This window comes from Sus scrofa, chromosome 1 (assembly GCF_054392235.1).
Source record: "Sus scrofa isolate SSC_HxYL_T2T_F1_AM1 chromosome 1, Sscrofa_HxYL_maternal_Yorkshire_Landrace_v2.0, whole genome shotgun sequence".
NCBI classification, from domain to species: Eukaryota; Metazoa; Chordata; class Mammalia; order Artiodactyla; family Suidae; genus Sus; species Sus scrofa.
In genome coordinates, this window is record NC_139383.1 from 8,267,183 (window position 1) to 8,294,651 (window position 27,469).

The window sequence follows — 27,469 nt, forward strand, 5'->3', positions numbered from 1 at the left end:
GGGCTTCTGGCTCTTATCACAGGTAATGCCAAGGTCTTCAGGGACGTCGAACAGTCTCGCTTCTAGAGATGTCGGCCTGGCTGTCCAAACGCTTATTTCCTTTCTTCGGTTTGCCAGCGCTTCTCCCCCACCCCCTCCCCCTCTCAGACACCAGGTCAGCTGTGGAGGGAGGCGGGAGACACCAGTCTCCCAGGAAGGGGAATGAGCTCTGCCTTCGAGCTGTTTCCCTGTTGGCAGGCAGGGAACTTAACTGGTAGTGTCTCCGTCTCCTGGATTTCAGTATCACTTCAGGGCTGGAAGACAGATTCCATCCATTCAATATAAGAAAGTGTATAAAACTTGCTTCTGCTTCTGCTAAGGGAATTCAAGTCAGGGGAATTTATTTGCAGATAAAATCTCACCGATGACTAAACTTGTGTGATGAATTAATGCATATGCAGGAAAAAAGTCATGGTCCTATTTCAGATTTTTTTTGGTTAAAAGCAATTATCGCATGGGAGGATTTAAAAGAAATTAAATACATTGTACATAACTAACAAATGCACCTCATAATATCAATGATATGTGTCTTCTTAGAGTTACATAAAATAGATTTCAATTAACATATGTTACAGATTAGAAGGCCTTTTAAGAAGTCTCATTCTGAAATGTATAAAATGAAGCTTTTTAAAAAAATATATACCTATCTTTTTTGGGATAAATTTTTTTAAATTTCAGTTTCTTTAAATTAGGTACATCAATCCCTTTATCTTAACTTTTAATTCTTTTTTTTTTTGTCTTTTGTCTTTTTAGGGCCGCACCCGTGGCATGTGGAGGTTCCCAGGAGAGGGGTCTAATCAGAGATACAGCTGCCGGCCTACACCACAGCTCACGGCAACATCGGATCCTTAACCCACTGAGCGAGGCCAGGGATCGAACCGGCAACCTCATGGTTCCAAGTGAGATTCATTACCACTGTGCCATGACCGGAACTCCTTTAACTCTTTATAACATCAATTTACTGAAGGAAAAAATAATTCAAGATCATCTAAATTTTTTTAAATAAAGACTTGATGATATTAGACTGTTGCAGAACATTTGGGTTTTATTTTTTAAATCTGAAAATCAGCATTAATTGACAATGGCTTTCATAAATCTGAAATTCATAGTCTCTTCACCAAAACCAAGATAATTTATAGCATCCTACAGGATGTTGTCGCATGGATGTCCTATAACCTTTGTAATGTCAAAATGTTCCCATTAGGTGGCTGAAGAGAGTCGGAAATGAGAGATAACGACAGCAGACAGAATAAAGAGGAAAGCAGCGGTGCCCACACGGCCGTCATTCAAACTCCAGATTCCAGTGAAGCCTGCGGCCCTCCCATCCCCGCAGTGCTGCCCTTCCTGAGGTCACATGAGGTGCCCCTATAAACTTCAAAACATGCCCTTCTTGCCAAGCAAGTTCAAGCTGGGCTGGGTTTCTACCATTTGCAACGGAGAGTCTTCACTCATATAACTGCTTACTCTAATGCCAATGCTGATGGAAAGTTGGGTGTAAAGGAGGTTTATAAAAATTGTTTTAAATCTTGTATTTACATTGCATTTCCCAATTTTCTAAACACTGCTATACACGTGTCTTTGGATATGTAAGAATAATTGGGTGAGATGGGTAAAGTGGCATCTACTCTGCTATTTTAAAATAATAATGAAAGACAAAAAAAAAAAATCAATGAGACAAAGAATCATTTACATTTTGCCTGAGGTCACACAGCTAGTGAGTGCAAAACTAGAGTGGAACGGAAGTCTTCTAACTCCCAATCCAGTGCTCTGAGCCCAGAACCCTGGCCTGCTGATTCCTAGCCTGTGCTCAATGGGTCCTTTACACACGTCAAATATTCCAGAGAGGCTGGCACTTAAAAGGACCCCTTCCCACGATGTAAACAACTACCTTCTAATTGGCCTATTTTGTAAATATGATTTTTTTAAAATAGTATTTCCTTAATACAAGGTAAGCTTGTGCTACAATTATTTCACTTACTAAAAGTTCATAAAGAATTACTGACACCTTGTGGCAAAAACCTAATAATTCCGCCACCCATTTTCAGTTGAGAGACTTGTCCACTGAGCAGTTAAGACAACAGCAAAACTGCTGGAAAGAATAATCTATGGTTACACAACTAAAACTGTTTCACTTTGCCCCACGTGGGCTCAGTCCGGCCACTTCACAGAAACTGCTATTATGATCAGGTGCACAGACGACTCCACTTTGGCAAAGCCAGTGGTTACTTCTCAGTTCTCATCTTACTTGACTTCTCGTCGTATTTGACCAGGCTGACCCCACAGCTCCTCAAACTGTTGGTTTCAGCAAGACTACACAGTTTACTTTTAAAAGCTTTAAAGCCCTCTAAACTCTCATGAGGATTAAATTCATATCTGAATCTTTCCCTTGAACTCCAGCCTCACATCCCTGACCCACCAGCGGGATACCTCCCACGGATGCCCAAAGCATTTCAGAAAGAACTTGCCCCAGACAGAACTCTCAGTTTCCTACTCCTTTCACCCAGTTGGCTGCACCTCAATAAATGACTATCATGCCATTTTGCTTGTAAGTTATCTAAATTCATTATCTAAAATATCCGAAATACATTTCTCCATTTTCCCCACCATCACCCTAACTCAAGCCACACCTCTCTCATCGGCAACGCTTTCCCAACTCCTTATTTTCTTACGATCCATTCTTCACTTAGCAATGGCTGAACCTTTGTAAAAGGTAACTCAGATGTGTCATCCCCCCACCTGAGAGCTTTGAACAGCTCTCCATAATCCAAACTCCTCCACCCTCCTCCAAGGCTCTACCCTATCTGATCCTTACTCCTTCCCGTTCTCGGGAGGGACTGTGGGTCAGCTCCTCTTCTGCCTGTGCTGCTCTCCCCCAAACTGATGTGGTTTTTCTGTTGAGACTCCTGAAGGCCTATGCTTTGGAATAAGGGCAAACCAGAAAGTGATCCCAAAGTCTGAATCCTTGCTCAAAGGTCCTTTGCTCTTACCCTGTCAGCTGAAAACCACCTCTGAAGAAAGACAACATCAGCCAGTGCCTGCTCCTCTGCAATTTTTTCTATACAATGTCCAATGTTTAATCAAAAATCTTTGAGTCATCTTTCATCCTTTCTACACATATCAAACACAACTTAAATGCCACTTTCTCCTTTAGCCCATTCAGAAATTACCTCCAATTAAGTGTTCAGAACTAAAATCTTCACGCAGTGTTTTTACCTCTAGTATTTACCACACACCTTATATTAGCGTTTATACAACGCCTACATCTGCTTTAGGCCATAAGCTTCAAAGCACAGGAGGGATCTAGATCTTAATAGGATGGTTTATCACTTACTAGACACAGATCTAAAGATACTTAGGTTTTTTAATCGTCATGAAAACTCTAAGAGATAAATTCTATTACCCGCATTTTGCAGATTAGCAAGATGAAGCACAGAAACATTACCTTGCCAGAGGTTATGAGTCTAGTACACTGCAGAACTTGGATTTAAATCCAAGCATTAAGCTGAACCGAAGAATGCAAGTAACTGATCACTCACGGATGCATAAACTTCACTTACACAAAACAGTAACTTTTACACTGTTAATACTAAAACCAATGCATTTGCGTTTCTAAGGGCAGATCCACCCCATGATGCTTCATCATTCTTCAGGGCACACACAGGTGGCTTAAAAAACTCAACAAAGCGCCCACCTTTCCCAAAATGAGATGTCTGCGGGGGGCCCTCCACGCCCTGTGCGCCACAGCGCCCCCTGAAGGCCGATCAACAGAGCGGCAAGCAGAGAAGCCAGGCGGGAAATGCAGACCAGCTGCGGAGGCCGCAGCAGTTGGCCCCCAGGGCTGAAGAGGTGGCAGTGCTGGGAGGAGACAGCAGGGAAGCCCTCGTCCGGCCCTGGCACGTAACAGAGCTGAGGCCGGGTGCCATGGGTGTGAGATTGCAGGTGGACCGCCCGGCGTAGAGGCGCGGCGGCAGTGGAGGGGTTAACAATTGAGGACGGCCCTCAAGGAATTCGGCCTGGGACACGGCGCCGACACTGGCCCAGCAAACCCACACTCAAAAGCCGGGCCAGGGGGCCACCATGCCCATTCTCACTCATGAGCAGGCGTATCTGCAAGGGAGGCGCGGATGGGCGGAGTCCAAAACCGGAAGTGCCCCAGAGCCCGGGCCTTCTCGCGAAACCCGCCAGCCGGAACTGCCCGGAAGTCCCGCCCCCAGACGGAACGTTGGGTTGCTTGGCAACCGGTGGAGGCGCCGCGGGCGGGCTCTGTGCTGCCTGGAGTAAGCAGAACGTAGCTCCCACCTCCTGCGCTGGCAGCCTCCCGTCCCGCCCGCCTCCTTTCTTGCCGCTTCACCTTGCGTCGCGGAGTCCCTGCCCTTGGCACTACGTGCACCTCGCCGGCTCCCACGACACTTTAGTGCCCACCTGCTTCGAAGCCAAGCTTCACCGAAAGCGAAGCGGTCCGACCCCGGACGTGGCCTCCGCGTTGACGGACCGCGCCTCTCCGGCCATGGCCACCTATACCTACACCAGCCGGCCCCGGGCCCTGCCCTGCCAGCGTCGCCGTTACCGGGACAACCTGATGCAACCGTGAGTGAGCAAACCAGCCCAAGTGGTCGACACTCCCCAACCCCCATCCTGGGGCCGCGGGTTCCTGCCCCTTAGCCCTGGGAAAACCTGCCTCTGCTGCTTTCCTTCCTCTGCATTCTGCGAAATAAAATTTCTCCCTAAAGGACTTTACTGTGGTGTGGAGGAATGAAGCAAGAAAGGGCATTAGTTAACTTTCAGTGGTACTGATGCTGGCATGATCGATAACATGTACAGGGAACCGACTTATTTTCACTAACTTTGAGTCAACTGGTGTTTATTGTTTCCCCTTCTAGGAGCATTTGCATACACTTTCTTAGTCCCCAGTGCTGTAAAGTTGGTTGTATAACTCCATTATGCACGGGGAAACTGAGGGACAAAGGTGTCACACACCAAAAGGGGAGCCAAGCGGTTACCATACAGTCTTTGGACAGGAATCAGGTTTAGGCCCCCAATTTGTGCTTTTACTTTCATGAGTGTTTGCAAATATTCAAATATCCGTATTTGTTTGTTTATTTTAGGGTCGCACCCGTGGCTTATGGAATTTCCCAAGCTAAGGGTCGCGTCAGAGCTGCAGCTGCCGGCATACAGCACCAGCCACAGCTGCTACCTATACTGCAGCTTGTGGACACTCCGAATCCTTAACCCATTGATCAAGGCCAGGGATGGAACCCACATCCTTATGGATACTAGTTAGGTTCTTAACCCACTGAGCCACAATGGGAACTTCTACATTAAAAAAAAAAAAATTTTTTTTTTCTTTTATGTCTGCCCCACAGCCAGGGATCAGATTTGAGCCACAGTGCTGACCTACCCTGCAGCTGTGGCAATGCTGGATCCTTAACGCACTGTGCAGGGCTGGGGATTGAACCCGGAAAGTCCCTGAGCCCCAGAGATGCCACCAATCCTATTGCGCCACAGTAGGAACTCCCAAATATCTGTATTTAGAAAGAACCTTAAATGTCATGGTTCTTTTAAAATTCTTTCCATAAGCCTCACATTTTGGAATCAGCAGAACTTTCCAAGAACACGGGCTCCATGGAAGTAGGAACCTTTGTGACTTTTACCCCCTCAAGACCGTGCCTGACGTAGCCCTCAGCCCACATTGTTGAATCACTGGTTGAACATGAGCAGTGTAGCTCTCGACACTTATTCAGTCTAAATTCATAATTATATTATCCTGACAATAAAGACTTTTTTTAAGATAAGGAATGTCTATTGCTTTAAGAAGGCCAAAATAGAAAATTTTAATTTTAATTATTTATGTTTTAAAAGGATTTGATTTTAAAAGGGATTCCTTTCAGAAATAGTTTTTGGTGCCTTGAAGTCGTTTCTTGCAAATCATTCCTATTAAATCACAGCAACAGGTGAAATAAGAATCAGTGGTGGTTCATTAAGCACAGTTGTAAGAGTTAGTTGATTGGTATATTGAAATAATCTGTTGATTCAAGCCTTTAGAAGGGGTTCTTTTGTATGTGTGTCTATTTGATTTTTCAGTTTAAAGTTGTCCTTACTGGTGATTTTCAACTTATAGAAGTAATATATACTTGTTGAAGAAAATGAAAAATACAAAATAAGGATGAATAAAGGCAAAGGTAATTATCTCCCACCCACCTCTACTTCCACTTCCCTATTGTAACCAGATTTAACAATCTTATATTATTCTTCCATACCTCCTTCCTGGTACACATATATATGAGCCTATGTACATATGTACAGAAGGGTTATTTCCAAAATAGAACCATTCTACACATATTAGTCTGCAGTTGGTTACCCCCCCATTTTATAAGCTTTAATTTTTTTCCCCTCACTTATTTATGTGTACATGCAAATTACAGACCTAATTTTTTTCGTAAATGGACTTATCATCATTATTCTTATTGTGGGTACAGCCTTATTCCCCAGCCCCTTCCTTTGCAAACCTACTCTCCCTCTCCTGCCTCAAAACCATGTTAATGACTTTGGATGAATACTTTTGTACTTTTCTCCCTGCTTGAATATTTATGTGCAAGGATATGCTGTATACACACCTGCTAGGCCTTTGTCTGTTTCATAGCAATGGTAACATGTTATACACAATTCTCAGCCTCTTCCTTTTCTTACTTAATTTTTATGGAAAGTCCTCTAATTATTTTTAATAGGAGCATGATATCATCTGGTAGCATATGTTATTAAAATTTTATACCATTGATACTCAGTTTGCTTCAAGTTTTTAACCACAAAGGAGGTTTCAAAAAACAGCCTTATGTACTGGCCTTTCTATTTCTATGAGGCAGATTGCCAGGGTGGGATTAAGTCATGTATATTTTTAATACAGACAAATAGACAAAATATCTCTCCTCCAGGAATGTTTTAAACATATCCTTTTCCCCACATCTTCTCCAGCAATAGGTGTTAAGTTTTTTTTTTTTTTTCTTCTTTTTGTCTTTTGGTAGCATAAAAACAAAAAATTTATCCTATTACTTTTAATTAGCTCTAGGAGGTTTATTTTTTAATTTTTTTAATGATTTTTATTTTTTTCCATTATAGTCGGCTTACAGTGTTCTGTCAATTTTCTACTGTACAGCAGAGTGACCCAGTGATACATATATATACATTCTTTGTCTCACATTATCCTCCATCATGTTCCATCACAAGTGACTAGATATAGTTCCTTGTGCTGTACAGCAGGATCTCATTGCTTCTCCACTCCAAATGCAGTACTTTGCATCTATTAATCCCAGACTCCCAGGCCATCCCACTCCCTCCCCCTCAGCAACCACAAGTCTGTTCTCCAAGTCCTTGAGTTTCTTGTCTATGGAAAGGTTTATTTGTGCCGCACATTAGATTCCAGATATAAGTGACATCATATATTAGTCTTTCTCTTTCTGACTTCACTTAGTATGAGAGGCTCCAGTTGCATCCATGTTGCTGCAAATGGCATATTTTGTTCTTTTTTATGGCTGAGTAATCTTATATTGTGTATATATACCATATCTTCGCAGACGAGTGTTCTGAATTAAAGGTAAAATAAAATTGGGAATTTTAGGTATATGGAGAAAAATGGATGAGGTGAACAGAGGACAAGAGAAGACTGAATCAGGAGCACATCCTCCAGTCGGGGAGCTAGCAGACCCAGGCTGAGGAAGTGGAGTCAGAGAAAGAGCAGAAAAGCATTTGGAATAATATCGTGGCATCATGGAGGCCCCAGCTAGAAAGTGCTTCAGTGGGGGAGTGTCTGCTGAGCTGAACTCTACCCAGGGGTCAGGTAATTTGAACAGTGAGGCATATCTGGGTTTTAGGCAGTATTAGATGTCAGGCTATCTGGTGGTGGCTTCAATATATGATAAATACGTACTTCGCTACCCCTCACAGCGTCATTTCTAACAGAGTACTCTTATTGGTGTAGGTCAGTATTTGGTTTTGTAGCCACAAATCAGATATCATTTAAAGAATTCTGAACAAAAATATCAACTGTACATATTCTACTATTGATCATTCTGATCTCTGAAATTAAAATTTATTAACATTTAAAACAATATCATTTTGGAGTTCCCATCATGGCTCAGCGGAAACGAATCCAACTAGGAACCATGAGGTCATGGGTTCGATCCTTAGCCTCTCTCAGTGAATTAAGGATCCGGCATTGCTGTGAGCTGTGGTGTAGGTTGCAGATGTGGCTCGCATGTCAGCAGCTGTAGCTCCAATTAGACCCCTAGCCTGGGAACCTCCATGTGCCTCAGGTGCAGCCCTAAAAAAAAAAATCATTTAAAACAATGTCACTTAAAAATGTTTTCGAGCTTAAAGAACAATAAGAAATTTAACTTATTTTGGAAGCCTGATTCTATTAATGTAACTTTTTTTTTTTTTTTTTTTTTTTTTTTTGTCTTTTTGCTATTTCTTGGGCCGCTCCCACGGCATATGGAGTTTCCCAGGCTAGGGGTTGAATCGGAGCTGTAGCCACCGGCCTACGCCAGAGCCACAGCAACGTGGGATCCGAGCCGCGTCTGCGACCTACACCAGAGCTCACGGCAACGCCGGATCGTTAACCCACTGAGCAAGGGCAGGGATCGAATCTGCAACCTCATGGTTCCTAGTCGGATTCGTTAACCACTGCGCCACGACGGGAACTCCAATGTAACTTTTTAATTCCTTTTTCTTTTTCTTTTTATGGCCATACCTGAGGCATATGGAAGTTCCCAGGCTAGGAGTCAAATAGAACTGCAGCTGCTGGCTTACACCACAGCCACAGCAACATGGGATCTGAGCCGCATCTGCAGTCTTTGCCACAGCTTACAGCAGTGCTGGATCCTTAACCCACAGAGCAAGGCCAGGGACAGAACCTGCATCCTCCGGGAGACTGTGTCGCGGGTCCTTGACCTGCTGAGCCACAACGGAAACGCCTACATTTTAATTCTTGATTCGTAATTTTTTTAGTCCTTTAGGGCAGGCCTTTCTTCATTTGGGCTGTTTTCACGTTTGTTAAGTAGTCTAAGATTTCCAGCCTAAATCCAGCTCTGACTCTCACCAGCTGGGTCATCTCCGGCAGGCTCCTTTCTGAGTCTGCTTCCTCTTCAGTCGAATGGCAACCATTGTTCCCAACCTGAAGCTTATTGTGAGCTGTAAATAATATGATGTCTTGTCTCCTAAAATGGACTGTCCTAAAAAAAAAAAAAAATCCGTTTTCTTGAAATATTTTCATCTTAGTCTAAGTGGCACAGTGAGTTAGGGACGTGGCATTGTCACTTCAGTGGCTGAGGTTGCTGCTGTGGTGAGGGTTCGATCACTGGCCCAGGAACGTCCACGTGCTGTGGGCGTGGCCAAAAAACCTTTTTCATCGTAGTTCACATCCTGTTAAAAGTGAGTTGACTTCATAGATCCCCACACTCTCTTACAATTGTTATTTAGAGATTTTTTTTTTTCCATAGAGCTGAAGAACCTGTTCGTTATGGAAACATAATGTACGACAGGAGGGTGATCCGGGGCAACACTTACGCGCTACAGGCGGAACCGCCGGTGAGTGCAGCGCAGCGGTCTCACCCAGGGCACTCCAGACCACCTGTGGCGAAGGACCAGTTTGTTTCTTTCTTTTAATTTCTGGTCCGTCACACACCAGAATGTTTATAAAATAAAACAAAGATGGATTACTAGAAAAATGAAAGAAAAAAAAAAAGACCTGCACAACATAAGCCAGATGGTGGTTCCCGGGGCCGGAGGGGTGGGGGGATAAGGGGTTATTATTTCATGGATACAGAGTGTAGTCTGCAGGATGAACGCGTCCTGGAGGTGGATGGCGGGGATGGCTGCACCTGCGAATGTGGTCAAGGCCACTGAATGGTGCACTCACACATGGTTAAGGTGGTAAATTTTATGTGTGTTTTACCGCAATTAAAAGTACTTTAAAAAATACAAGCCCCAGTTTTTGTTTTATTATGTTAACAGAACTGAGGAAAACTATTGCAAAAGTTCCGAAACATTAGCTCTCAGTTTCTGTAATTGAGCTGTCACGGACCAGTTCAGACCGTCCATGGACAGCGTGAGTCTGAGGACCACACCTGGAGGAGCACGGGTCGAATAGGTTTCGGGTTGTTTAAGTTATCTCATACTCCGGTACTGTTAGCATTATTTAAGTAGAAAGTCTGATTTATGCTTCTTTTCTTTAGTTTACTCAACAAATACTTACTGAGTCGAAAATCCTGTGCCGGGCACTTGCATACAGAGATGAGTGAGAACTAGTCCGCTATGAAGAGTGATGATTCCTTGGCGCAGAAGTGAAATATAGTTAGTTTGTAAACACTATGTGACAAATACATGCCCAATTCCACATGGTGACATTTGGGATATTGGACCTTCTGAATCAGTGTACATCAAAATTACCTAGAAAACTCATTAAAAATATATATGCTTCAGCCATACCGTGGATCTAATGCGTTAGAGCTCCCAAAGGTTGGACACGGGGATATGTAGTATTAAGTACTTCTCCAGGCAGCCTGCTACAGCTTGCTCAGGCACCAGCATGTAGAAACAGTGACTGCACGCTTTCTTATGGCGGTAACAGTGAATGCTGGCAGACCTCAGAGCAGAGGGGAGAATTGTTGCTTTTTAGTCCTTTTTCAGAAATTAATATTGCGATGATTTCATCTCCCTTTTTTTTTTAGTTCTTCAGTCAGTTAATCAGCACCTTCCCTTAAAGGTCTGTGCCGAGACTTCAGTTCCAGACAAGCAGGAATTCCCCATTTCCTTCCTGTTCCTCCTCTTACAACTGAAAGTCCCTGGACGTAGCACCACAAACAGATACAGGAAAATTCCCAAAGGTGGCGAGCAGGAAGTAGAAAGGCCAGGGACCTCAGGATTTGAACGCATGGAAGTGATCGGTTCCCTGGCATTCTTTTTGCCTCTCAGGTATCCCAGAGTGCCAGAGAAGGCTTCAGCCTGGAACCACAAAACGCCCTAAGAAAAGCCTGCTCCCTCTATCCAAAGACAGAGGGTGGGTTCGTAGAACAGAAACCTTTTACCATACTACCCCTTCCCCAGCCAGATGCCAGGAGGAAAACTGCCCTGCCCCTCCCCCTGGCATCATCGAGGCTAGAGAGCTGGACCTCTGTCTCCACATGGCAGCAGCAGGACAGATCAGCCCTCCGATTCATCCACTGGGGTGGTGTTGGCACAGAGCAGGAAGCCAACGTGCTGTCCTCACTCAGGGCAGTGAGGTGGTAAGAGATGGTATAAGCAGATCTTTCCTAGAAAAGTGGGGTGGCATTAGCAGAGCTGGGAAGGAGCTGAATTCTTGACTATCTGGCAGCAACAGGAGGAACAAGGTGAAGTGAGGCGGTGCTAGTCAGAGCTCAGCCCCCCGATACCCCAGCTCTAGAGTCAGCAGCACCAGTGTCAGCATAGTGATGCTCCCACCCCCACCCCCCGGCACCGGAAAGATGCTACAAGTTGCCCTTGCCCCCATTTTTCAGTGCCTCGTGTCCATGGGACCCAGTAGGATAGTGAACTTCCGTCTCCACCCGTGCCTGCACACTAAAGCAAAAGGAGTGACTTCCTGCCAAAAAGATCAAGATCCAAAGTCTCAGAACATAATACTCAGGATGTCTGGAATACAGTGTAAAATTCACTCAAATCATACCAGAAACCAGGGCAGGCACAACCTGAGTGAGAAAACCAGTCAAGGAGTTCTCGTCTTGGCTCAGTGGTTAACAAACCTGACTAGCATCCTCAAGGACTTGGGTTCAATCCCTGGCCTCGCTCATTGGGTTAAGAATCTGGCGTGGCTGTGGCTGTGGTGCAGGCTGGCAGCTGTAGCTCCGATTTGACCCCTAGCCAGGACCCGCCACATGCCAAAGATGTGGCCCTAAAAAGCAAAAAAGAAAAAAAAAATCGGTCAAGAGATGACACCAAGAGCCAAGATGACCCAGACAGAGGAATAACCTGACAAGAACTTTGAAGCAGTACTCATAAAAATGTTTCAATCAAAAATGAAAAATTAGGAACATTACTGAAACAAATGGAAAAGATAGAAAATCTTTGCAAAGAAGTAGGAGATACAAAAATGAACCAAATGGGGAGTTCCCCTCGTGGTGCAGTGGAAATGAATCCGACAAGGAACCATGAGGTTGCAGGTTCGATCCCTGGCCTTGTTCAGTGGGTTAAGGATCCCGCGTTGCCGTGAGCTGTGGTGTAGGTTGCAGACGTGGCTCGGATCCAGTGTTGCTGTAGCTGTGGTGTAGGCCGGTGGCTACAGCTCCGATTCGACCCCTAGTCTGGGAACCTCCATATGCCGCCGGTGCAGCCCTAAAAGGACAAAAGACCAAAAAAAAAAAAAAAAAGAACCAAATGGAAAATACAGAACTGAAAATTCTAGTAACCTAAATAAAAACTCAAAGATGGACTCATCGGAGATGACATAGAAAACAATCAATGAATACAAAAATAAATCAATGGAATTACCTGGTCTGAAGAACAGAAAGAAAGTAGACCACCCCCCAAAAAAAAAATTACTCAAAAAGCTGAGAAACAGTAATGAAGTTCATTACTGAATGAATTCATGAATGAATGAAAACAGTATCTAAATTCATGTCAGCCAAGTCTCAGGAGAGAAGAAAAAGCGTGAGATTGAAACAATATTTATACTTGAAGAAACAGTGTTGTAAATCCCACAAATTTGACCAAAGTCATAAACCTACAAAATTCATACCAAGACACATCAAAAACTTGTGAAAACAAAAAAATCTTGAAACCAGCTAGAGTGAGAATTGGCTTTTTGAAAAATTAATAAAATTGCTAAACCTCTAGCAAGACTATCAAAAACAGAAGCAAACATCAAATATCAGGAGTGAGCATCAGGGGCTATGACTGCAGATACTGCAGCCATTAAAAGATTGCGAGGATGATAACGGAACACTGCAGATGACTCTACACAGGTCAGTCCAACAACGCAGATGAGATGGACCAATTCCAGACTCTGCAGACGACCCAAATTTACTTTTAACACGAAGTTAACTTCCCCAAAGTGATCTCCAGGCCCACATGGTTTCCCTGGAGAATTCTGCCAGTGAAATTAAAAATAATTAGCATCAGGAGTTCTTTTGTGGCACAGTGGGTTAAGGAGGAGTGTTGCCACTGCTGTGGCATGGTCCGTCCCAGGCCCGGGAACTTCCACGTGCCGTAGGCACAGCCAAAAAAAAAAAAAAAAAAGCATCAATTCTACCCCAATCTCTTTCAGAAAATAAAAGAGGAAGGGATACTTGCCAACATTTTATGAAGCTAGCATTACCCTGATGCCCAAATCAGGCAAATATAATAAAAACAAAGAAAACTATAGACCAATAACTATCATGATTGTAGATACAAAAAATCCTCATCAAGGAGCTCCCGCCGTGGCGCAGTGGGATCGGCAGCGTCTTGGGAATGCTGGGACACGGGCTAGATCCCTGGCCCAGTACAGTCAGTTAAGGATCCGGTGTTGCTACAGCTGCAGCTCGGATTTGATCCCTTGCATGGGAGTTCCATGTGCTTCTGGGCAGCCAAAAACAAATAAACAAACCAACAAATCCTTACCAAAATATTAGCCAGTAGATCCATCAATATATAAAGTTGTGACCAAGCAGGATTTGTTCCAAGAATGCAAGTGTGTTCCAACATTTGTAAATCAGTATAACCCACCACATCAGCAGGTTAAAGAAGGAGAGCCTGTCGTGGCTCAGCAGTAATGACCCCAACTAGTATCCATGAGAATGCAGGTTCTGTCCCTGGCCCTGTTCAGTGGGTTAAGGATCCAGCATTGCTGGGAGCTGTGGTGTAGGTCGCAGGTGCAGCTTGGATCTGACATTGCCGTGTGGGCATTTGCAATTCTAATTCAACAGCTAGCCTGGGAACTTACCTATGCCTCTGGTGCATCCCTAAAAAGACCAAAAAAAAAAAAAGAGAAAAAAAAGAAATTCTGTGATCATACTCATTGAAGAAGAAAAATGTTTAACAGAATTCAACACTCATTTGTAGTAAACACAGCCTCAGCTTGATGAAAAGCATCCATAAAATATCTACAACTAATATCATACTTAAAGGTGAAGGAATGAATGCTTTCCCCTTAAGACATTGAACAAGGCAAGAGTATTTATCCTCACCACTCATAATGCCGGAAGTTCTAGCCGGTGCTAGATCCAGGTCAGAAGTAAAGCTATCCCTGGAGTTCCCGTTGTGGTGCAGCAGAAATGAATCCACCTGGGAACCATGAGGTTGCCAGTTCGATCCCTGGCCTCGCTCAGTGGGTTAAGGATCCTGCATTGCTGTGGCTGTGGTGTAGGCCGGCAGCTGTAGCTCTGATTTGACCCCTAGCCTAGGAACCTCCATATGCCACAGATGCGGCCCTAAAAAGCAAAATAATAATAATGAATTTTAAAAGAAGTAAAGCTATCCCTAATTGCAGATAATATGATTATGACATTAAGCCAGGAATACGTGAGTATAAATCTGTTAAAACATGTGCAGGGTCTATAAAATAAACATTATCAAATGCTGATGAGTCAAAGACAATTTAAAGACTTGGAAACTCATGGAAAGTCATACCGTGTGCGTGAATGGGAAGACTCAGCATAGTGAAGATGTTAATTCTCCCAAGTTGGTTTATAACACAGTTCCTATCAAAATTCCGGCAAGAGTCGTGCAGCTCTGGATAAGCTTAGTCTAAAACTTGACCTGGAAAAGCAAGGAACTAAAACAGTTAAAACCATTTTGAGAAAGAAGCGTAAAGTGAGAGGAATCACTTTACTCAGTGTTAGAATTCACTGTGTGTGAAATCAGTAATTGTATCAAGACAGGGTGGTATTGGCAGAGGTATAGAGACATAGACAAGTGAGAAACTTTACATTTAAACTTTTAGGGGAAAACCTTCAGCATCTAGGGCTACTCAGAGTTCTTATATGTGCCAGCCAAGGCACAGTCTATAGAAGAAAAACAGGAAGAATTGGACTCCATCAAAATTAGAAACGTTCGTGTTGTGGAAAACTCTTATAAGAGGGTGAAAAAACAAGCTACAAGCTGGAAGAAAATATTTGCAAACCAAATACCTGACAAAGGTCTTATATTTGGGATATATATTAAAGAACGCTCAAAACTCAAAAGTTAAACTTATTAAAAAATGGAAAATGGTCAAAAGTCGTGAACAGATATTTCATCAAAGGAGAAAATGGATGGCAAATTTAAAAATGTCAGCATTGGAGTTCCCATCATGACGCAGTGGTTAACGAATCCGACTAGGAACCAAGAGGTTGCGGGTTTGGTCCCTGCCCTTGCTCAGTGGGTTAAGGATCCGGCGTTGCCGTGAGCTGTGGTGTAGGTTGCAGACGCGGCTCGGATCCCGTGTTGCTGTGGCTCTGGCGTAGGCCGGCGGCTACAGCTCCGATTCGGCCCCTAGCCTGGGAACCTCCATATGCCTCGGGAGCGGCCCAAGAAATAGCTAAAAAGACAAAAAATAAAAATAAAAAAATAAAAATAAAAATGTCAGTATTATTAACGATTGGGAAATACAAATTAAAACCACAGTGATGTAACTACACACCTGTTGGACAAGGTAAAATTTTAAAAGAAGTGCCTGTGAGGAGTGGAGCACCTGGAACTCCGCCACATTGCAGATGTGAGAGTAAAATGGTAATCGACCCTGGAAAATTGTTCAGTGGCTGCTTATAAAAACTATCAAGCACTTACCATTCAAGTCCACAATTGTACTCTTAGACATTTATCCAAGAGAAATGGGAACTTGTGTTTACGTATTAACCTGTACACGGATGAATGTTCATTAGAGCCGGATGTAAATGGTTAAACAAGCCTGGTTCATCCCTGCCATCAGGTACGGCTAACAAAAAGGAACCAACTATTGATAAATGCAGCAACCTGGGTAGGCCTCAAGGACATTATGCTTAGGGAAAAAAAAGCCAACCTCAAAAGGTTACATACAGAATGATTCTTTGTATATAACAGTCTTTAGAAAAGATAAAGCTTTAGAGATAGGAACTGATCAGTCGTCAGGGCGCAGGAATGAAGGTGGGACTTATATAGAATATAAATATAGAGTAATGCACAGGGGCTCCTTTGGGATGAGGTGGGTCTCTGATGTGGTGGTTACACAAATCTATACGTAGGGTAAAATCACATGGACCTGGGTACACAGACAAAAACAAATCAGTGCATGTAAAAATTGTGAAAAATGAGTAAGATCCACTAGTATTTTATAAATGTTAATTTCCTGATTTTTATATTCTATTATAATTGTATAAAATATCACCATTGAAAGAAGCTGGATAAAGCATATGTACTCTATGTACTGTTTTTGCAGCCTTCTGTGAATTATTTCAAAGTAACACATTTCTAAAAAGAAATAACTAGATCTTGAAACAGGTAAGTTGGGCAATGCATTTCTAAACTGAACTTGTTGCATTTTTGTTATCATAAATCTTTCAAGGCTGACGTTTATAATTCTGTTCCATAAAAAGATGGAAATAAATCAAGCATGGTTATTTATAATATTTACAGTAATGTAGAATATATACTTTATACACAGGAAAAAACTTCCATTGAACAATCCCAAAGTGATATTAGTAATTGTATTAGAAAAACAAAACTGGAGATGATATATCTTTTCTTTTTGGAAATGTGGTTATGTTATTTTATAATAAAAGGAACTGATAACTATATAGGGGAAGAACTAGTCTATGACAGGTGTTGTGTTAGGCTTGTTACATTATCATCTAATTTGTTCCTTATAAAAAACCTACATAGATGGTATTCTCATCATACAGAAAACTGAATATCTGAAAATGTGGTTTTAGTCCAGGTTTTACTGATCCTGGTAATTAATAAATTAAAGAGTTGAGGAGTTCCCGCTGTGGCACAACGGGATCGCGGTGTCTCTGCAACACCAAGACACATGTTCGATATGCGCCCAGCACAGTGGTTAGAGTCTGGCGAACTCCATATGCTGCAGGGCAGCCAAAAAAGACAAAATTAATTAAAGAGTTGGAATTTAAGCTTCAGAACCAATGTTCTCCTTTCCACTCTATAATGCAGATGTGGGGAAAGTTTACGCTAGGTAATGTTTAATTAGGAAAACGGTGTAAAATGTATGGTATCACAACGTCAAAAAAACCTGTTTTTGTTTTGTTTTGTTTGCTTTTTAGGGCTGCACTTGCAGCATATGGAGGTTCCCGGGCTAGGGGTCCAATTGGAGCTGTAGCTGCCGGCCTAAACCACAGCCATAGCAACTCTGGATCCGAGCCACATCTGCAACCTACACCACAGCCCATGGCAACACCAGATCCTCCCACTGAGCAAGGCCAGGGATCGAACCTACGTCTTCATGTATGCTAGTCAGATTCATTAACCGCTGAGCCACGATGGGAACTCCATAACCTGTATATGTTACAGGAGCCATTGTATTGGCGATATGGGATTATAGGTAATTTTCTTTTTTCTTTTTAAAAAACTATAATGTTTCAATAACAGTATTTTTAGAATTCTAATTTAAAATATTAATGCTTCCATGCAAATTACTTTTATATTTCTCCTTTTCTTTTTATATTTACCTTGGGATAAGACAGGTTAGCTAGAGAAAAGGACTATGAAATGAGATGCAGATATGAAATCAAGGACCTTAAAATGTTGCAGAACTACTGTGAATATTTTTAATCCCTTACCACTTGGACAGGCTTTGTTTGAACTGAGAGTATTTTCTCTGTGAGCCAGTGGATTTTTTAAGGAAACTCTGTCCAAAGGAAATTCAGATTTAAAAAAATTCTCGTGCTTTTCAGTTTCTTAACTGCACATTAAAATGTATGTGACTGAATGATTGTATCAATTTACTGGGCACTGGAGGAAGTCATGGTAAAAATCCTTGAATGAGCAAAAAACAAGGTTTTAGACTGGTTTCTGCACCCATTTTATGCCAGTTAACAGTCACACTTTGAAGTTGCTTTCTTTTTTTCTTTTTCTTGTCTTTTTAGGGCCGTACTCACTGCATATGGAGGTTCCCAGGCCAGGGATCTTATCGGAGCTGTTGCTGCCAGCCTACGCCACTGCCACAGCAATGCCAGATCCGAGCCACGTCTGCAACCTACACCACAGCTCATGGCAACACCAGATCCTTAACCCACTGAGCAAGGCCAGGGATCAAACCTGCAACCTCATTGTTCCTAGTCGGATTCGTTAACCACTGAGCCATGATGGGAACTCCCTGCAGTTGCTTTCTATGTGTTGTCAGATACCTTTGTAATGACCTGACAAAGTTCAAACAAATTTTTAATCATCAAGTCGCTGATAATCAGGAAGCATTATATGACAGATGCTTGCTCACTATCCCGGATTCAGTTTGGGAACAGCAGATCTATATACTTTAGAAATATTTCGTAAATTTCACAAGCCTTTTCTGTCCCCCAGCCTGGGCAGCCCGATCCTGCCGAGATTCAGAGGCGGCAGCAGGCTAAGAGGAGGGCCTTGGCCAAAAGGCGAGCCCAGGAGCAGCTCCGGCCCCGAACGCCTGAGCCCGTGGAGGGCAGAAAGCACGTGGATGTGCAGACAGGTGCGTGGGCTGCTGTCGGCCTGGTGGCTCGGGGGTGCTCGGATCTCCAAGTCGGATCATTTTACTTCTCCATTTTGTTATTTATGTATGGGTTATGCTGCCTGGTACTTCCCTAGTACATGGCAGGAGAGGTCCATGCATTAAACAAACTCACAGGCTCTATATTGTAACCATGTTGGGTATGGCTGAAAGTGGGCGAGGGGTTGTTTTTTTAATGTATTACCAAATTAATTCTCTATTAGCCCTGTTCTGGGGTGATTCCTTTTTTCTTTTTATAGCCCAACATGAATCGCTGAACAGGAGGGAGAGCAATCTGGTTTTATTTTGGTGTTGTATTTGTCTTTGGAGAGGAGTAAACCCACTTAGATCTGAGTCCCCACCTCTCTCACCTCAGCCTCTTTTGCTCTCTCCTCGTGTTCTCCATTCACGTTGCATATTCCCCAGGGCCTCATGGGCTCTCCTAGGCCAGTGTCAGGCTTGTCCTACCTGTCTGGCTGTTGTCAGCTCTGGAGGCTTACCTGGACCTATAGGGTCTAGCTGTGTTGTTGACAGAATATTGATAGTCAGTCCATACTTGGTGGTTTCCTTGGATCAGTGTAGCTACTCTGGATTCACCTTGCACCCTGCCAAGATGGCGAGAGGATTCATCAGAGATACTTCTGGATGGCAAGGACAGAAGGAAGAGAACCAAACCATGCTTTTTCCCTACCCTGAGTAGATGGATTGTTAATTTTCCATGCCTTGTTATGCTTTGTATTTTATAGACATTTTTGGTTTCATGTGCTTTTTTAGTTTCCTTTTCAAATACAAAGTTCAGTCCTTTCTCAACATTTAGTAAATGTTCTAGCCTGACTGACTCTGTGGTCTTCAAAATGTATAAAATACTTAGTGCATTTTGTGAATTGAACCCCACATTTGAGCACTTTTTTTTTCTTTTTTGGGGCTGCACCTGCAGCAAATGGAAGTTTCCAGGCTAGGGGTGAAATCAGAACTGCAGGTACTGGCCTACACCACAGTCACAGCAATGTGGGGGATCCAGGCTGTGTCTGTGACCTATACCACAGCTCACGACAGTGCCAGATCCTTAACCCACTGAATGAGGTCAGGGATCAAACCCACATCCTCATGGATACTAGTTGGGTTTGTAACTCACTGAGCCACAACGGGAACTCCCATTTGAGCATTTGTATTCTAAGACTTATTTCCTGATCCATTCAGTTCTGTTTTGAAAGAACTATAGCTTCGAATACACATATGTATTTGAAATAGACCAGAATTTCAAACTCAATGTATATGGTGTTCTCTTAGAATTATACCTTGAAGAAATTGCTGACCGCATAATAGAAGTTGATATGGAATGCCAAACAGATGCATTTTTGGACAGACCACCAACACCACTTTTTATTCCTGCCAAAACTGGCAAAGATGTGGCCACCCAAATACTAGAAGGAGAGGTATAGTACATTATTCAGATTCCCCTCTATGCTCTTTATAAATAGTTAAGGCCTAGCATGAGTACAGACCGTCTCACAGTCAGGAAGATTCTACTTACTTCATTTCCTTATAGATTTCTCTACAGCAGTTTTATCCTGAGCCGCTGCCCAGAAATGTTTTTAAATACCATGTTTTCCCCTCTTTGCTGATCACAAATAAAAATTATTAGAAATGTTTTAGAATATTTACATATTAATTTTTGTGTGTTTTCATACTTGCTAAATATGTGAATATAAGGTAGATTTGCACCATAAGGAAAATAATATCTCTGGTATAAAAAGTTCCACTATTAGTTGCTTGTAGATTACATAACTTTTATGAAGATAATCTCTTTATATTAGAAGAAAATTCTAAAATAACCATATTATCATATGAGTATGGAATGCAAAATAGGCCAATTTATGAAATTGAGGAAGAGAAAACAGTGCTTATGTGCATAATGATTTAAGTGAGATTTAAGATTCGAAGGAATTTGAAAGAACTGTCATTGAAATTGAGAAATAAGTCTTCATAGGCTACATAGAGGAGTATAGTCGTCTCTAAATCCTAGAGCTGAATCACCAAAATATCCATTATTTTTGTTCTTTTGTCCTTCAAACTGCTATCAAAAACAGGAAAAATTGAGGAGAAAAGTCAGAATGAGAAAGACAAAGATCTTGGAGTTCCCATTGTGGCTCAGTGGAACGACTCTGACTAGGAACCATGAGGTTGCGGGTTCGGTCCCTGGCCTTGCTCAGTAGGTTAAGGCTCTGGCATTGCCGTGAGCTGTGGTGGAGGTCACAGACGCGGCTCAGATCTAGCGTTGCTGTGGCTGTGGTGTAGGCTGGCAGCTGTAGTTCCGATTAGATCCCTAGCCTGGGAACCTCCATGTGCCTCAGGTGTGGCCCTAAAAAGCCAAAAAAAAAAAAAAAAAAAAGACAAAGATCTTTCCCTTGGGTTTCGCGGTTTGATCTAAAAACTGTTGAGTACCCGGTTCATTCTGATGATTGCATAGGTCTTTTTATAACTTTGATTCAGTCTATTTTTGCCTCTAAAGAGCCTCTGTGCCTTTCAGGGCAATTCTGAGGACTAGAAACCATGAATAAAGCACCAGCCTGGTGCCTGGCACACGGAAGACACTCAGTATATAGTATCTCATTCTTGCTACTCTCCTGGCTGTGTTTTCCCTGAGCATTTGGTTCATGCTTAATGTGTTAAATATGCTTTGCTTTGTGTGTTTAAGCTCTTTGACTTTGATCTTGAAGTTAAACCGATGTTAGAGGTTTTGGTGGGAAAGACCATTGAGCAGTCCCTTCTGGAAGTGATGGAAGAAGAAGAGTTGGCGAGCCTGCAGGCCAGTCAGTATGCGTTTGAAGAGCTGCGCAACGTCGAGCTCGCTGAAGTTCAGCGACTTGAAGAGCAGGAGAGGCGACACCGGGAGGAGAAAGTACGGACTTTTAGTTTTCTTTCTTGGATGTTGGCTCTTTAACTGATTATGTTCAGAATCGCGTGTGGTGTGAGTAGAGCTAAAGACCTTTGCCGACATGTTAGAAAAGACCTGTAGTGTTTGTCGCTCAGGTCTCTCATATATCACAGATCTTTCGTGGACTGACTGACGTTCTCTGAATTCCAGCTTGTGTCAGTGCACCTAAACAGACTTCCCTGAGTCCTCAAAGACGTAGCTTCCAGAGAAAGGCTCTCTTACGTATCATGAGTCCTAGAGGAAGAAAGAATGCCAGTTTGCCATAAGTCACTGTAGAGAAAGGTGGCAGTGGGGTATACTGGGGTGAGGGCAATAAGAAGCAGGGGATCTGGCTGCAATCCTGGCTCTTTTTCTCAGTAGCCAGCGCTTCTCCAGACCCTTAGAGATACAGAAGAACCATGTGGGTCTTTATAGCATATTTCTCTAAAATAGACGTTGTTAGCACTTTTAATAAGAAAAGTTTTAGAAGTTCCTGTCGTGGTGCAGGGGAAATGAATCTGACCAGGAACCATGAGGACGCAGGTTTGATCCCTGGCCTTGCTCAGTGGGTTAAGGATCCAGCGTTGCCGTGAGCTGTTGTGTAGGTCACAGACGTGGCTCAGATCTAGCATTGCTATGGCTGTGGTATAGGCAGGCAGTTGTAGCTCTGATTTGACTCTTAGCTTGGGAACTTCCATATGCTGCAGATGCAGCCCTAAATAAAGCTGGAAAGAAAAGAAAAGTTTGAGAGTCCAATTTTTAAAATATGCCTGAAACCTCTAGTTAGAACACCAGGCTCATTAAACTTGAAGACTCTGGGTCTGGCAGTCGCTGTCACCCCGGTTAAACACTGGGTGGTACATGATCCAGGAGCTCTGGGACACCCCAGAGGGCTCAGCATCCGGCTCAGCACTCACGGTGGCTCAGCTGTTGGGTGTTGTGTACTAGTCTAATGGACTTAGACTAATTCTACTCCCAAGTAAATGATTAATTGTATAAAGAGCCTAGGGCTTATGGTAAAGGTGGTACAAATGCACGACTATGCACTATTATAAAATGAACACTGATAAAATTAGCTTTGTTGAAATAATCAAGTCTTTAACAAAGAAAAGATAAATTTGTTTATTTGCTCTTAGGAAATATACAAAGTGAAAAATACAAATCATCTAGATTTATATTTGTTTGAAAATAAAATTAGAAAATATATGAATGCTCCCACCTCTGCATGGGAGTAGAGAAGAGAGTTCATTAGCTTTATAGATTTTGTATGATCTACAACAAGCAACTAGAAAAAGAGGTTTTATAATTTCTAGAGCTTTATAAATTCAAAGAATCATTACAAATGAGACGAATTATTGGCCTACGTTTTCAAATTGAATTTTCATATAAGCAGTTCTTTGTGATAATCCTAATTAAAAATACATATAACTATTATTACTCTTTGATAGCAGCCATACAGCCAAACATGTGTTTCCTGAAATGATCTTACTGGAAAATGGATCAGAAAATGAGTTTTACCTTAAGCTTCATCTCTTATGAATTCAGTACCTGCTAGTTATTGAAATGCACTAAAAATCTCGATGAAAAATCTGAGCTGGTAATAGACACCAAGCTGTCCCTCGTTCGAAAATAGGAGTCCACACTTCCCGCGCGCTAGAGTCGGTGTGGGGGCGGGTGTCGTAGCTGAGGAACCGTCCCCGGTGGTCTTTCTCTCTGGGCAGGAGCGTCGTAAGCAGCAGCAGTGGCAAGTGGTTCACAAGCATCACGAGACTGCAGAGAAAATCGCCGCCCGCGCCTTTGCGCAGCGTTACCTGGCCGACCTGCTCCCCTCCGTCTTCGACAGCCTCAGGGATGGAGGCTACTTTTACGATCCCGTTGAAAGAGGTCTGTGGAGGTTTTTGTTGGATTAACTCTGCTTGAGGAAGCATCCTTTTAATTGTTGAAATTTGTCTTGTGCCCGTTTTTATTTTGAATTGAAATCTTTCTCTGAAACAAATTTAAAAATCAGTTATATTGTTTTAAGAAAGTACTGTAACTAAAAAGAGGTCTCTTACAAAGATCTTGACATGAGGATGTTTGTGTTTTTGCAGGGGGCGGGGGTGGTACATGGCCGTGACATGCGGAAATTCCCAGGCCAGGGGTCGAACCCCAGCCGCGGCAGTGACAGCACCGAATCCTCAGCTGTTGGGCCACCAGGGAACTCCTGTACTTTCAGGTTTTTATCGTGTTTTCCTACACGATACCATTTGGCCTCCCAGTAGCTCTGTGAGGTAGGTGTGGCAGATTAACTCCCATTTTTCAGACGTAGGAACTGAGGCTCAGAGACCCTGATCGCCTTGCTGTCCCTCACTCACTCAGGCAGGCGTGTGGCCTGGGACTGACCGGGACTTTGACTCCAGGCTGCCAGCTCCCTAGGGCCCAGTGGGGCTTCTTGCTGTTAGTCACAGAGGCCTGGAGCCTTTTTCTCATTCATGGATTGCCGGAAAAGTCAGTTATAGAGCACTTAAAACTTGCCAAGGAGATTCATGCCTCAAATTAAAACCCCGTGTAGTAGCGGGGATAGTATTCTGTCACCGTGTCTGCTGTCACCCATTGAAAAATGGCAATTAGATGTCTGTTCCCCCGAGGGCCATCTTAAGACATTAAAATGTGTATTGTAATGGACCTTTTTTAAAAGGCTTTTTACACCATGGAGTCTATTTTTTCCATCTCATTTGAACAGATTTCTCACCATTGGAAACCCCTAGTTTCCAACCCATTTCGACCTGACCTTCTTCTCGGATGCTGTCTGGCCTCTATGCTCTGAATCTCCAGCAGCCTCCGCCAGGCCCCAGGCTTCAGGGGCAGGGCTAGGGTTAGGGTTACTCACTCCCAGATTTGCATTAGGCTCCCTCTGAAGTTCTCGTCCTAGTCCACACCCCTGCCCCACCCACCCACCCCCTTGATCCACATCCCTTCGGGCCTATAAAGTCAGTTCTAATGGCTTTGACTCCCAAAAAGGCCTCATAGTTTTGAAAACACTATTTCTACCGCAATAGAAAGGAAAGTGGGGAGTTCCCGTTGGCGCAGTGGTTAACGAACCCGACTAGGAACCATGAGGTTGCGGGTTTGGTCCCTGCCCTTGCTCAGTGGGTTAAAGATCCGGCGCTGCCGTGAGCTGTGGTGTAGGTTGCAGACACGGCTCGGATCCCGCGTTGCTGTGGCTCTGGCGTAGGCCGGTGGCTACAGCTCCGATTCGACCCCTAGCCTGGGAACCTCCACATGCCACGGAAGCGGCCCAAAGAAATAGCAAAAAGACAAAAAAAAAAAAAAAGGAAAGGAAAGTGACCCTCTAGAGAATGTGCAAAGGTGATGCCCTGTGAGTCTATTGGACGTTTTACAAGAAAACAATGGTGATGTATCTGTAACATGAAGGGGGGGAGAGCACAGATTCTTCCAACCTCCAAGGACGTATAAAAATCACTTAATGAAATTAACTTTTTAAATTACAGATATCGAGATAGGATTCCTTCCATGGTTAATGAATGAAGTTGATAAAACTATGGAATACAGCATCGTGGGAAGAACAGTGCTTGACAGTAAGTTCTTTTATTTTATTTAAAAGTCATCTCTGAATTTTTTCAGTAGGAAGGATAAATAGAAGAAAAATGTTAATTTTATAGTTTTGATTCTTAAATTGTCAGTTTATCAGTTATATTAACAAAGGTACAAATTTTTACCCTCCATATTGTTTTTGGTTCTTTCATCATTTGATCAGAATTAACATCTTCTGTTGTTACTTTATAAGTGATACCCTGTTAAAACATTGAATCTAATTCACATTCAGTGCACTAAGTGGTGCAGAAGGCAAGTATGCTGACTTCATATAAAAGGTCATGACACAGGGAAGAGAAGCAGCCTGGGAAATATTTTATACTCATCTATGAGTCAGCATTACAGCTACTAAAACATGAAAAATCACAGTGATTTCTGTTCCTATACTTTTTCAGTGTTGATTCGTGAGGTGGTCGAGAAGAGATTGAGTCTGTATGAGCCTAAGGAGGACCGGCAGTCACCTCCGAAACCTGAGGACGGGCTCGGTGGTCCTGGAGGCGTGAGGGACTCCCTGGTGGACTACGCGTTCCAGGACCACGGGGCATCCCCGGCGCAGAGGCCGCTTCCAGACAGAGACTCCCCGCCAAGGGCACCACATGATGGAAGGTCCGTGGAGGGGGTGTCATCCCAGGAAGGGCGGCCGATGGAGGAGGAGGACGAACAAACAGGAGGAAATTCTTAGGGAGGGAAGAACTCTTCCAGTAGAGGGAGCTTCGGAGCCAGTCAGCGGGCAGTCAGGTAACGGTGCCTGAGTCCCCTCAGGTCATGGGAATTATGCTGTGTTTAGTCACCTGGTCTTTGTCTGTTGCACTGGGCACATCACATCTGTTGAAATAATAAAACTAACTTTGAAAGTGAAACTTACCTTATTTAATAGTAGACTGTTGAGAAGCTATAGTGCAATTCTAATGAGCATTATGTCTAGTTGCAAGCTTCCCATTACCACTATATATAACTGATATGTTTTTCCTTAATTTTGTTATTTAGGTTTTTTTGGTATGTTTTGTTTTCTAATTGATTCTCAACTTGTAGTTCTTTTGTACAATGCAGTTCAAGGTACAGAAATTTATGGTTAGATTACTCTGTGTTATCTTTATTACTTTTATCCTTACTTCATTCATTGAATAGACAGGTGTGAAGCGTCTGCTGTTTGCTAGGCATTGTGGTAAATATCGGAGATATCATTGTGAGCAGAATTAGATATGGCCTGTACTTTTGTAGTAAGTGTGATATTTAATGTTCGATGACAAGGCTGTCAGCCATTGAGCTTTTCTTCTCTATAGGAAATTGTTTAACTTACTCTAAGCAAGAATCTTTAAGTGTGTTACTGAAAGCTTTAATGTTCTTTCCTTGCAAAGACAGAAATATATCCGTATTTGTATGCGATTAAACAGATACTGATTCCTTCCACCTTCAATATTCAAGTAAATCTCAGGGGATTCTATGAATTAGTAATGTGCTGTCATCAATTTTTTCTCCTTCCTACTATTAAACCATTTCAGGCAATGGAGTAGAGCTAACAGTCCCTCTTCAAAGGCAACCACTGTCATCTGTCAAGTGTGTACCTTCCAGGCTTCTCTCAAGGTATCTGTATATACAGATTTGAACACCTGGAACTATATAGGTTGTATTATTTGCTTTTTTCATCTAACAGTGTGTCTTAGACCTTTGAATGTGAGTACTTATCAATCTCTGAAATATGGTAAGATATTACTAAATATGACTGTGTTATAGGAAATTACCATTTGACTTTTTTTTTTTTTTTTTTGGTCTTTTCAGGGCCACACCCACAGCATATGGAGGTTCCCAGACTAAGGAGTTAGAGCTACAGCCACTAGCCTACACCACAGCCACAGCAACGCCAGATCTGAGCCGCGTCTGCGACCTACGACACAGCTCATGGCAATGGCGGATCCTTAACCCACTGAGCGAGGCCAGGGATGGAACCTGAATCCTCATGGATGCTAGTCAGATTCATTTCCACTGAGCCACGATGGGAACTCCTCATCTGACTTTTTAATCTGAATTGATGAATTTGCCTGTACTATTGAAAAGCACAGATATTTTATCCCTAAAGCCATTCTAATCTTAGTCACTGAAGTCTTCTGAGGCTTGAGGTGGATGTAGTCTGTTTCTCAGAATATTTGTAAATATATAAGCTATAGTGATTTGAAATAGTTTGCAATTTTAACATATTTACCTTAAATTTCTTTTAAAACTAGATATTAAAAATACTTAAGAATGTCTTTCTTCATTTGTAAAAA

The 27,469-nt window shown here is 42.8% G+C and overlaps 1 protein-coding gene across 4 annotated transcripts; it reads left to right on the plus strand.

Moving 5' to 3' along the window:
* The first annotated feature begins 770 nt into the window (after positions 1-770).
* Positions 771-27,469, plus strand: RSPH3 (radial spoke head 3). Of its 4 annotated transcripts, XM_085022223.1 has the most exons (9): positions 4,256-4,626; positions 7,652-7,870; positions 9,531-9,618; positions 18,535-18,676; positions 19,985-20,130; positions 21,393-21,596; positions 23,333-23,495; positions 25,103-25,189; positions 25,601-27,469. In XM_085022223.1, exons 3-9 carry the CDS (start codon positions 9,562-9,564, stop codon positions 25,885-25,887), a joined length of 1,086 nt encoding a protein of 361 aa, XP_084878349.1. In that variant the 5' UTR covers positions 4,256-4,626; positions 7,652-7,870; positions 9,531-9,561; the 3' UTR covers positions 25,888-27,469. The 4 variants fall into 4 exon arrangements, with proteins under 4 accessions (XP_001927005.7, XP_084878349.1, XP_084878369.1 ...); XM_001926970.7 differs by lacking the exon at positions 7,652-7,870 and having other exon boundaries at positions 771-4,626; XM_085022243.1 differs by lacking the exon at positions 19,985-20,130.